Source organism: Psammomys obesus, unplaced genomic scaffold, assembly GCF_907164565.1.
Source record: "Psammomys obesus unplaced genomic scaffold, mPsaObe1.curated_primary_1811, whole genome shotgun sequence".
Classification (NCBI taxonomy): domain Eukaryota; kingdom Metazoa; phylum Chordata; class Mammalia; order Rodentia; family Muridae; genus Psammomys; species Psammomys obesus.
Window position 1 is genome coordinate 12,669,697 of NW_026586173.1, and position 13,123 is coordinate 12,682,819.

Genomic DNA, 13,123 nt, shown 5'->3' on the forward strand with positions numbered 1-13,123 from the left:
GTATGCATATGTATATGTGTGTATATACATGTGTATGTATGTATATATGTGTATATATGTATGTGTGTGTATGTATGAGCATATGTATATATGTGTATGCCTGTGTAAACATACACATACAACCTGTTGAGTCTGTTTAGTATTTTATAGTTTCTAGTCCAGTGAAAAATAAAGATTTTAAAGCCCTTAAAAAAAGGGAAGGAAAGAAGGAAGGAAGGAAGGAAGGAAGGAAGGAAGGAAGGGAGGGAGGGAGGGAGGGAGGGAGGGAGGGAGGGAGGGAGGAAGGAAGGAAGGAAGGAGGGAAGGAGGGACGGAGGGAGGGAGGAAATAGAAATATTTTAGAAAAGAGTACACAGCCAGGCATGGTGGCACACTCCTATAATCCCAGCACTCAGGGAGGCAGGTGGATCTCTGTGAGTTCAAAGCCAGTCTGGCCTACAAAGTGAGACCCAGACAGCCAAGGGTACACAGAGAAACCCTGTCTTGAAAAACTACACGCAAAAAAACACAAACAGTTTAAAGCTTTGTGCTGGTTTCTAATCTCCTGAATGAAAAGTGACGATATCTAGCCCTCACTGTGATGGCTGTAGCGGTGACGCCCTACGTGAGCACGGCACGGCACGTGGACAGACACGTTCTACAGCTCAACATGGCCAATTCAATTTTTGTCATTGAAACAACTGGATAAAAAAGTTATCAGAATGTGTTTTGATTTACTTCCGGGAATTCTCTAACAAATATGATTATAAATAGAATTATTGAAATCTTTATATATTAATCAGCCTTACAACAAGTCTTTTTCCAGATCCAAGTTTTTGCTGTTCGGTCTCCTGCTTTTTATCCGCATCCGTAGCAAAGGCAAGTACTTGGTACCTGTTTGAAGAGATGGCAAAGGATAAGTGACATCATAAATTTTAAAGGAAAAAAATCACTTTAAACTTCAGAGGTACACAATCCATAAACATTGTGAAAGATGTTTTCATTAGTTCTAAAAACTATGAATTTTGAATTAAATTTTAGTGAGTTATATTATGGCCTGTGATATGAACAATCATGATGGATCACATCTGCGTGTCACTCCTATGAGGCCAGCACTGTTTTCAAGTCTCCAGAGAACTGCATGTAGCAAACAACAGGCAAGAAAGCCCTAGCACCTAAACACACATACCAGAAAGAACTTAACTAACACCGAACAGCCGGGGTCATAGAAAAGCATTAATACACACTCTGTAGAAGTATTGTATTTGACACTAGCAGCCAATCCGCTTACAGTCGGGGAATTGTGTCAAGTTATTCACCCTGCCATACTTTCCCATCTATGAAATGGAAATGGTTGCTGTTAACTTGTAAGAAGAATTTAAAAGCAAACTATCATCACATGCCTTCATCACATGCCTAGTACAGCACCTGGCATTTACATACTTCTTATTCCTCATCCAAAGTGCTCAGGGTTAAAGTGTGTCAGAGTTGGGAGAAGCTGGAATGCATACATACATTTTACAGTCTAGCAGCATAATGTAAAACTTCCAAAGTGCTCTAAAATCCAAGCCTTTCTGAGCATGATGCAGTGTTCAAAATGTTTGGGATAACAAAAGTTCCAGAGTAAGAATGCTCAGGCTGTATATACACACTAATAAGTAGATATCAGCCATATATAATACAAGATAAACCTATACTCTTAAAAAGCTAAACAAGGAGGACCCTAGAGAAGATGCTTAATCCTCATTCAGAAGGGCAAACAGGATAGACATTAGAAGTAGGAAAAGACAAGGAACAGGACAGGAGGACCTCGAGAGACTCTACCCATCAGGGTATCAAAGCAGATACTGAGACTTACAGCCAAACTTTGGGCAGAGTGCAGGGAATCTTATGGAAGAAGAGGGAGATAGAAAGACCTGGAAGGAACATGAGCTCCACAAGGAGAACAACAAAGCCAAAAAATCTGGGCCCAGGGACCTTGCAAAGACTGATGAATCCACCAAGGACCATGCATGGAGAGGACCTAAAACCCCTGCTCAGATGTAGCCCATGCCAGCTCAGTCTCCAAGTGAGTTCCCAAGTAAGGGGAGCAGGGTCTGTCTCTATCATGAACTTGATTGCCTGCTCTTTGATTACTTCCTCCTAGCAATGTGGCCTTACTGAGCCACAGTAAAAAAAAGACCCAGACAGTCCTGATGAGCCCTGATAGGATAGGGTCAGACAGAAGGGGAGGAGGTCCTCCCCTATCAGTGGCTAGGGAAGGGACATAGTGGGGGAAGAAAGAGGGAGGGTGAGACTGGGAAGAGATGAGGGAGGGGGTTACAGACAGGCTACAAAGTGAATAAATTGTAATAAATAATAATAATAATAATGCTCGAGCAATATTGGATTCCCAATTATTGGTAAAGGAGTTTAAAGACAAAGACAGAAAAAGATTTATGAAGACAGAGAAATCAATGGGCTTCTCAGATACTTGATACATTCTCAATAGCGGACACCATGAATAATCTACAAATACTTTACAGTTTCTATTTCAATAATTAACATTAGCTCAAGCCATTCTTTAAAACAATTTACAAGATCACTCAATATATAAATAAGGTGATCCAACAAAGTTTAAGTTCCCTTACTTCCCACTAATTAATAGGACATTTTTAGAATAATGAGTTGTCTTAAATACAAAAAAAAAAAAAAAACTTCAGACAGATGTCTTTTCTTCCTACTAAATCACAACTATTTGTGTTGTTCCTCCAGGGCTAAGAGAAAACCTAAAAGCAGATATACTCAGACAATTCATATCAGCTAAGACAGAGATGTGTGAGAACATAAGGCCAGCAGCCTCAAAGAAGACAGTGTGGAAGATCTGAGCATGTGTAGACACGCCAGTCCAGGGGCGTGGGCGCAGCTGAGCAGAGGGCATACCTCACGTGTCCCCAGCCCCGAAACACACGGCTCCTCAAGTAGCAGATGCTGCTAGGGTTTGAATGTGTCCCGCAAAATCATGTCCCAAATGTGCCAGGCATGGGAGGAGGAGCCAACTGGATGGTCCTCTGCTCTCAGGGGTGGAGCAACAACTAGGTGGCGGTTTGATGCGTTTTCCCATGGGTCCATGTATATGACACCTGGTCCTCTGCAGCGGACGCTGTTTAAGAAGGTTGTGAACCTTCTGCAAATGGGAGCCTAGCTGGATGAAGTGTGGGGCAGACCCTGGGGGTTCAGAGCACAGCCCAGCTTCCTGTTCGCTCTGTCTCTGCTTCCTCTGTGTGGATGAAAAGTAACGAGGCAGCTTCCTGCTCCTGTTGCCAGGATCTTCTATGACAGTGACAGGTAACTAGCCAGTTACGGAAGCACTTGGGGCTCTACGATTCATCTCTAGACTTCACTTTGGTATATTCCTGTGTGCTTTCACCAAAAGGGGATACAAGAAGACCCTCACCACATGGCAGTATAATGACCTCTGACTTCCCCGTGACTGGAACCAGAAGAAAGACACCTCTATTCTTTATAAATGACCAAGTTTTTGTTATTCTGTTCTAGGACACAAAACAGATTATGACCTATTCCAGCGCTATATTGTCCTGACTTGACTCATTTGTAATAACAAAAAATAAACCTCAATCTTCAGCAGGACACCAAAATGACTATGAATTAAGTGGAACTTTACAAGGATTCATGCTTTGTGTTCTCAGACACCTTTGTGTTAGGCAATAAGAACTGTATGAATAGAGGACTCTGGCTAAAATGCTCAATCCTCATTCAGAAAGACAAAGAGGATGGACATCAAAAGAGGGAAAAGGACACAGGGAAAAGGACAGGAGCCTGCCACAGAGGGCCTTTCAAAGACTCTACCCTGCAGAGTATCAGAGCAGATGCTGAGACTTATTGCCAAACTTTGGGCAGAGTGCAGGGAATCTTATGAAAGAAGTGGGTAAGACCTGCAGAGGACAGCTGCTACACAAGGAAAGCAACAGAACCAAAAAATCTGGGACCAGGGGTCTTTTCTGAGACTGATACCCCAACCAAGGACTATTCATGGAGATAACCCAGAACCCCTGCACAGATGTAGTCCATGGAAGTTCAGTGTCCAAGTGGGTTTCATAGTAATGGGAACAGGGATTGTCTCTGACATGAACTGATTGGCCTGCTCTTTGATCACCTCCCCCTGAGGGAGGGGCAGCCTTACCAGGCCACAGAGGAAGACAATGCAGCCAGTCCCAATGAGACCTGACAGACTAGGAACAGAAGGAAACAGAGGAAGACCTCCCCTATCAGTGGACTGGGGGAGGGGCAGAGGTGGAGAAGAGGGAAAGAGGGTAGGATTGGTAAGGGAGGAGGGAGGGAGCTACAGGTGAGAAACAAAGAATAAACTGTAATTAATAAAAATATAAATAAAAAAGAATTGTCTGAACATGCCTGCTCTTAAATTTTCATCTTAGCTCTAGAGGAACAAGACAAAGTATTATGATTTAATAAGAAGAAAGGGAAATGAGTTGAAGTTTTTCATTTAATAACTTTATTATTATTCTATCAAACTTAGAATCAACTATAGTAATAATGAGCTTATAGTTACTATGAAAGCTAAACATGTATGAATTTTGAGTGTCTCAAGAAGCCCTGGGCTCATGGACACTATTCACAGCTGCACAATGTCCGAGAAACACGAGGGCAGGATCAAATCATTGGACTCCTGTGGGTTCGGGAAGTGAGAGTTGGTATTAGAGACTGAGAAAAACTTGGTCAGGCTGGCAAGGAGGGAAGGAGTACTACAGAGAAGAGGAACATGCGAAGGCCATGGCAGCTCAGAAGGGCACAGCAGAGGGGCATGAGTCATGTGCTAGGAGGCTGAAAAGGGAGGAGGGAGAGGATGTGAAGGGAGGAGGGAGAGGATGTGACTATCGCAAAGCAAAGTTTTACAGGGTCTGCAGCTGCAGCAAGTGGCCACACTTTAATCTTGAACTGACTTTCAAGACCCCAAAGTTTCCAAAGGTGACTAAATAAATAAATAAATAAAAGCTGGCATTCCAAGCTCCAAAGAGGGGTTGTTTTCCTTTTGCCAGTTTCAGGGTATATAAATAGTATGCAGTTAGGACCAGAAATCTCAGCGCTGGTCCTATTATAAATCAGCCGTCAGGCAAGTAATTACACAATAGTTAACTTTCTACAGACTACAATCTACCTGAGGATGACATGGATATTAGTCAGATTGTTCCAAAAACCCAAAACCCTCTGAGCCCTTTGAAGCTTTTTACATAACTACAAAGAGTTATTAGTTCATCTGAAGTCAGTGAGCCCATAGAGTAGCCTCGTTAACATCAGAACAGCAAGCAGAGACACAACCAACATTGACTCCTATTTCTAATGTGACTCGCTCTCTTCCTCAAGACCACTGAGAAGAGGATTTTGTGTCTTGAATGGCTGACAGCAGTTCAGGTGATGACCAACCCGTAACAGCATCTCTCTTATGATTCTTCCTTAACACCTCTTAACTGTGACCAGGAACTTTTGCAACACTCAACAATTCCAAGTGGACTTGGAAAATCTGAAACAAAGAAAGCATGTATCTTTTTCCTCAGTGGTACAAGCTAATGAATAAAATCCTCTTTGCAACGCTGAAGGAGAACCGAGGCCCAGGCCAAGGAGACATTATGAAGAGGGTCAGAAGTGTGCTCAGAACTGAAAGGTGCTGATCACACCTTTCAGTGTCTGGGTGCATGCTTAACCACAAATGCTTAACTGATCCATGGAACAGCAATGACAAACGCAGCCACATGACCCAGTACTTGACATACCACATCACAGAAACAGTGACACACGACTGAAATATGGATCGATGTGTAAGACTACAAAAGAGAGCACTCCAAATCATTGACTTTCAAGTAAAACACAGTTGTCAACTCAAAGGGTACCAGGCAATTTGGTCAATGATTGACTGGAGAACTTAACTAGAAACTGTAACTCTGTGTACAGAGTGTTGGGATTCCATTTCCACGATCACACAAGTATTCTTATAATGCTAAGGAAAGTCATTTTCATTTAAAAAAAAATGCCAAGAGCAAAACAGAAGCTTTCTGAATATACATGTTTTATTTCCGCATAAAGCACATGTGACATATCTACTGCCATCAAGGGAGCAAGCAGGAACTTCAAAGGTACTTGATTCCTGCCACCAAGGAGCTGTGAGCCCAGCCAAGAACAGAACCCACGGAGATGAAAGAAGGAAGAGCCTAATGGGCGCCCTTGGACGACAACTGACTGAGGAAGAAGCAGGAGGCAGCAGAAAGGCAGAGAAGGAAGCAAGAGATGTCAGACACTGGTGACAGCAAGACAGACAGGCAAGAAGACAGCCTTTCCTTCAGCCGGAGCCTCAGCCTGGTGAGTCATATTAACAAACTCGGCCAATGCATCTTTTGAGGTGTTTGGCCTTAATATAAACACATTATGTATATTTCTGCTTATCAAAATTCAAATATTTTTAAAACCTTAAATAAAAGAATATTTTACTTATTTATTCAAAATTTTTGGTTAGCATACAAAGAAATTGGTTTCATAGGACATCTTCATTTGCTATTAGACTTTGTTCCCATCTGCCCGCAGTCCAGGCCCCCTGTCCTCCCGGAGGCCTCCTCCCATCGCCACCTGGCTCCTTTTCTTCCTCAGTGAGCTTCCACATCTGCTCTCTTATTCCACATATTCCGAAGCAGATGTGTCTTTTTGTTTCTCTATTTCCCACCGCCCTTAAGATTTCTTCTTCCCTCTCTAATTTTCTCACCTACAAGTATACATTTCTAAGTACACACGTACAGAAACACATTTTTTTAAATCTAAGTTCCATACATGAGACAAATGCGTGTTACTGTCTTTCAGAGCTTGGTCGATGTTCCTTAACACAGTCCCCGCTGTGAAGATTTTCTTGCGAATATCTGATTTCATTTTTACTGATGGCTGTATAACATGCTGTTGGGCATGTAACTCATCTTTATGTGTTCCCTGCTAGCGGACGTCTAGTCTGGCTCTGTCTTGACTGCTAGGAATGGGGCAGCTATAAACACACATGTGCCAGTATCTCTGAGCTGTGTCGACTCAGGGGTCCTCGGGGCGTAGACCTAAGAGTTGTACAGCTGGATCACATGGTAGCTTTATTCTCTTTTTTTAAGGAATTCCCATAATAACTTCCATAGTGACTGTACAAGTTTTCACTGTCACCAGGCGTGAAGACGAGCCCCTCTTTTCCTGCCTCTCCACCAGCATCTGCTCTCATTTATTTTCTTGATGACAGCCATCGTAGGGCTAGACGGACTCTGAAGGTATAGACTGACGACCCTTTAAATACTTAAAGCCCTCTATTTATCTAGGAGTGGCTGCAAGAGTCATTAGGGTACAGCAAAGGAGTGGAAGTAAACTTAAACAAGAGGCTGATACACTTTCTCTGGGGGCTTCCTCCACACAGCTCCGAGCCTTGCCAGCGTCCCATGAGAAGCTTGGCAGTAGCCTGTGTCACAGCACATGGCAGTAGCGGACTGACTGGCTGCCTGCCGCACCTGCCTGAGCACTGCCTGAAGTCAGGAGGCAGGCCTTATTTGCATGTCTAGTGCCTTTTACAATGTGTGGGACAGAGAAAGTCCTTGAGAAATTATTTTTTTCTAGAAAACATAAAAGGGATACTTTAAAACTGCTCTTCCAAATCTGAAAGTCCACAACCACAGAGGTAAAAGAGGCTGGATTATAAAGAGCACACAGTTCATTAAGGTTGTCCTTGGAATCCATAAAGAATTAGTTCCAGGACATTGACACTCCCACAGTCACCACAATGCCAATGCTCAAGTGTGTTATAAAAAGTAGCACAGTATTTAGAGCATAGATTATGAATGTTCCCTTATAGACTTCTTTTTCCTCAACACTGAGGATGGAGTACAGGTGAATACCTGTTCACGGAGCTACAATTACAACCCTTGTCTTAAATAAGAATGAAAAACCATGTGGGGGAGGGGTGCTTGAGTTCACGCACACATACTTGTGTGCACACGCATCTGGAGACCAAGGATTCATGTCAAGTGCCTTCCTCGAGTGCTCTCCCATTATTTTTGAGATAGAGTTCCTCACTGAACCTGAAACTCACCAACAAACTCACAGACACAGTCTCTGGCCAACAAAAGGCCAAACTCCTCCTGCCTGTGCCTTCCCATCAGTAGGAACACACTGTCACAGTCTGCTGCTCACGGTGGTTATCTGAACACAAGTCCTCAAGCTTGGGCAGCAAGCATCTCGCCCACTGAGCTAGCTCCCAGCCACTGCCTCACTTTTAATCCACCCCTAGACTGCTTACAACACTGAAATCAATGGAAAGGCTATGGAGATGGAAGGTCTGTGAAGTGTAATGTACGGGAAATAGCAAGAGGGAAAGGTCTGTTCTGCTTAAAATAGAGTTTTTCAAACATCTTCAGTGTGGGATTGGTTGAATGTGTGATTGTGGAACCTGTTCATGCAGAGGACCAATGGCGTAAGAAAACTGAGATTCTTTTTAAGAGAAAATGGGCTTCATAATGGAATTTAGAAGGACAGCTAAGCCAGGCAGAATGTCACACACCTAAAATCTCAGCACTCAGGAGGCAGAGGCAGAGAGTCATTGGAACCTGGGAATGTGGGACCAGCCTGGGCAACAATAGGAGCCACCATCTGCCAAAAAGAGTGCTTAATAAAAAAGGAGAATATATATATATATATACATATATATGTGTGTTTGTGTGTGTGTGTGTGTGTATGTATACATATATATAATATGAAATAGCCTTCAAACACTAGGTTAGAATTTGGAGAATAAGAACATAAACTGAAGTGAAAAGTAAAGGCTTTCCAATGGGAAGGGCCAAGCAAGAAAATTAAAGTATATGGCACAAATTCTTTCAGTTGTTTTGCTTTTTGGGGTTAGAGATTTTTGTTTGCTTTTCAGTTAGCACATAAAGTAAGGTCTTTTATCACTGCATTTTCACGCATGCTTTGTTTTGATTGTTCTTCCTCCCCAACCCTTTTCCTACCCACCCCAACCCCCTCCCTCCCCCACACACCCTCCCAGTAGTCCCTTCCCACCTCCCAGCCCCATGTACTTTATTACTGTCTACCACCATCCTTCACCAAAACCTCTTTCCCCATCTCATGGGCCACTTTGTAGCTGAGTAAGGAATTCTGACAGGAAGAGAAAACAAAAGACACATGATCAGGAGGGCAGAAACACCAAAACCTTAAGCCTCAACACAGGACAAACAATTCTCTCACAAAAGTTAAATAGGGAACTGGCAAGATGGCTCAGTAAAGGCACTTGCTGGCAAGCCTGAAACCCTGATTCAATCCCCAGGTCCCACATGTTGGAAAGAATGAACCAGATCCTACAAGTTGTCCTCTGGCCTACACACACACACACACACACACACACACACACACACACACCATAGCACACATGTGCACACAACACCTACACAATAAAAAATAAATAAATGAATCTTTAAAAAAAAACCTAACAGGTCACACACAGACAAAATACATATATACATACATATGTACATACATACATATATACATACATAATGTAAGAAAACAAGCCTGGCTTGATGGTACCTGTCTGTAATCCTAAATTGGAGGCTGGGACAGAAGGATTACAACTTCACCAAGCCTTGAGCTAGAGAGCCAGATCTCGTCTCAAAGGGAAGAAAGAAAGAAAGAAAGAAAGAAAGAAAGAAAGAAAGAAAGAAAGAAAGAAAGAAAGAAAGAAAGAAAGAAAGAAAGAAAGAAAGAAAGAGGAGAGAAAGCGCGAACACTCAATTCTACATTAAAATCCTTGCGGTTGATACTTACAGTGATGAGCTGTGTCTTATCCCCGTGTAGGGACTGGGGGAGGCACATGGACATGCATTAATAACAAGCTGGCCAGAAGGTTCTACACGCTCTGAAGCTTGAGGCCAAAGCCCGTAAATGCGCCTATCTGAATATAATTAACTTTAGAGCAGTTAACTAGCAATATCAAAAGGAAGGTGAATTATGTCTTAAAAGCCCATTCTATTAGCCAATTACATTCTATTAACTGACTATAGATGGACTTAATGAAGCCTCAAGAAAAGGAACCAGGAGTTTTTCATGCGTTTCCCCTTCCTAAATGTCCCTGGTGACTATCATTTAATTCAATCTATTAAACTTGAAAGCATGCATACATATATCACAGAACTTAATGCTTTAAATCACCCCATTGTCTTGTGCATTCTTACCATTATAAATGAACCTCATAATGGGTAAAGTGTAGGGTGGTTTTTTTGTTTGTTTCTTTGTTTGTTTTTTACCCTAAATGGAAATGAGTTAAATAGATCAGTATGCTGGAGAACTATCAGCGTTGAAATGAGACTTCTGTGACATTAAACTCACATGTTAAGGAAATGCACCTGTTGCCTCCTCAGAGGATCACTCCAATCAAACTCTCACACATGCATGCGTGCACGCACGCATGCATACATGTATGCATATGCTCACACACGTGCGCCTGCCCAAGAGTCAGCAACTGCACATTCAAATCTGTGCATTGTGCCCCTTGAGTAGCCCTGCTTGGCGGGAGGTGACTCACAGAACGAGGTGAAAAGCAGATCCCCTCGGTACCGCCTAAGTTTTGGCAGTCCTGGGTAAACTACACAGACACTTAATTTCTCAGACAAAATATATTTATCTCCAGAGGCGACACCACAGTTCATTTCCTCTGGCAAGAGTCAAAGGAGCCGCAGGAAGGGCGTGGCGGGATGACCTGCCGCTTCCAGCAGCTCTGCTTAGTGACAAGAATTTGCCTGTTTCCAGCACAGACAACTGTTCAACAAGAGCCTGCCACTTACGAGGGGAAATGCCTGAGTGACTCAACACACGGCGCTGAAATGAAAGCACCATCTCCTGGGCCACTGCCCTTGAGATTTGTATTCTTCTTCCCACTGTGGGAAGCATCCTGTGGGCAAAACCCAGCATCAGAATGATATGATGTGTCAAGTTCTAAATGTTGCCATCACAAAGACAGTCATGATGGGGTGCAGAGCCAGCTCTGCAGCGAAGGACAAACTCAGGTTGGTGCCCGGGCTCCATCTCCCGTAGCCCACAACCACGTAACTCCAGTTCCAGGGCACCTCCTCTGGCCTCGACGGCCCCTTCACACATGTGATACACATAAATCCACAGAGGCACATACATGCACACAAATAAACAATAAATCTTTTTTTAAATAATACATTAAGGAGCTGAAGATATTTGAAACCAACCCTATTTCTGTTCCCAGATCAAATTTCTAATTCTTTTCCGATTCTCTCTACCAACAATAATTTTTATGGATATTTCCCTGAGAAAAAAGAAAAAAAAATTCTCTCGAACATAACTCAGGAAGATCCATAAGAATCTCTAGCAAAATACACACTCGGTTCAAAGGCTCACTTCCACGCCTTATCTACAATGATCTGTTCCTCTGTGAAAATCACTAGCATTCACTGCAGTAATTGCCTGTTCCCAGATCATTTACAAATGCCATGTGCGTTTGTTGTTATTATAAAATCATTCCACACATGCAACTTTATATGTGGTTTTTTTTTTTTTTACTCATTGTCTCTGTCCATTATTGCTGATGATGATTTTTGTTGTTTGTTTTTTGAAACAAGTTCTCACTATGTAGATGAGGGTGGCCTCAAACTCACAGATATCCACCTGCCTCTGCTTCCTGAGTGCTGAGATTAAAGACATGGACCACCACAGTCAGCCATTTAATTCTCATTATATGGAGTAGCTGTATTCATATTGAGCATCTCTGCTGGCAGTGAGTTGAAACACATTTAATCTTTATAACAAACTAGTCAACACTAGCATTACTATCTCCTAAAGATGCTGACCATCAGGCAGTGGAAAAGAGCAAAAAGAATTCCAACCAAGAGCTGCCTTCCGAATACTTTTCATACATCAGTGACCTGCTCTAAATCACACCAATTAAAGTTTACCAAAGAAGCCAATAACCTCTTCATTTGTAACATTCAAGGTCTTCCAGGAAGATAATTAATGAGCAGCAAACAGTCACAATAATGGTGATTCCAAAGGTAACGTGCAGACTCACTTGTAACTCTCCACTTGTCTGCAGGAGGAGACAGTAATGAAGGAATCCGTACGGGGACTGTAAGCCAGAGGGCCAGGCAGAAGAGAACCGGGGAGGAATCTCCCGAAAGCGTAGCTCTCCTGCTCAAACACCATCAGCATCCCATCCATGGACTGGATACAGATCAGATCTCGACCTAAAGAAGAATTAGAATAAAGTAGACACCTTAGTTTTTATAAATGTAATGGTTAGCAATCACTATTCTGCTCAAATGCATCACACTTAACTTTCACCCTACAAAGCAACCTCAAGGTAGTTTCAATTTTAGATCATAAGCCAGTGAAAATATCAGGTTGTGAATATCAACACATATACACAGCTGGGTGCGGTGGTGCACGCCTGTGATCCCAGAACTCAGGGAGGAAGAGGCAGGCGGATCTCTGTGAGTTCAAGACCGGCCTGGTCTACAAAGTAAATCTACAACAGCCAAGGAAACACAGAGAAACCCTGTCTCAAAAAAAAAGTCAAAAAATACATATGCACACGTCCCAATTCTTATATCCATAACATGTTTATACTTTCATTGTCTATTCAAATCATATTCATTAAGTGTGCATACTTTTAACATTTCTTTTTATACATTAAATGCCCAAATCTCCAATTTTAAAATAATTTCTAAGAACAATCGTAATTCCAAGATACTGTTTTTCCCAAATTCTGACACACAGCAACGCAGTTCTCCAGGAACCACTTCTCATTGTCAAATCACTATCTGATGCTTTCATGTGGCTTAGACATCATACATGGAACATGGAGGAGGGGCTAGGACACTGGCCTTGACAATGACTTTAAGAAACTATGCCAAAAACATAAGCAACAAAAACAAAATAAACAAACAGACGGACAAGAGGCAATGTCAAACTAAAAACCTCTCACCAGTAAAAGAAATCTAAAACATGAAGGCGCCACAGAGGTTGAGGAAAGGCACTTGCAAACCATGAAAGACCTAAGGGCTTAATCTCCAAACTGCACAAAGAACACATGACTCAATAT

The 13,123-nt window shown here is 42.4% G+C and overlaps 1 protein-coding gene across 3 annotated transcripts in view; it reads right to left on the minus strand.

Moving 5' to 3' along the window:
• The window catches only part of Bbs9 (Bardet-Biedl syndrome 9), a 390,403-nt gene that overhangs the window by 279,195 nt on the left and 98,085 nt on the right, over window positions 1-13,123 (minus strand). For all 3 annotated transcript variants that reach the window (XM_055601404.1, XM_055601405.1, XM_055601403.1), the window contains exons 6-7: window positions 12,092-12,266; window positions 789-873 (exon numbers count right to left, since the gene is read on the minus strand). In XM_055601404.1, coding sequence (XP_055457379.1) covers window positions 789-873; window positions 12,092-12,266 — 260 coding nt within the window. The remainder of the gene's footprint in view (window positions 1-788; window positions 874-12,091; window positions 12,267-13,123) is intronic.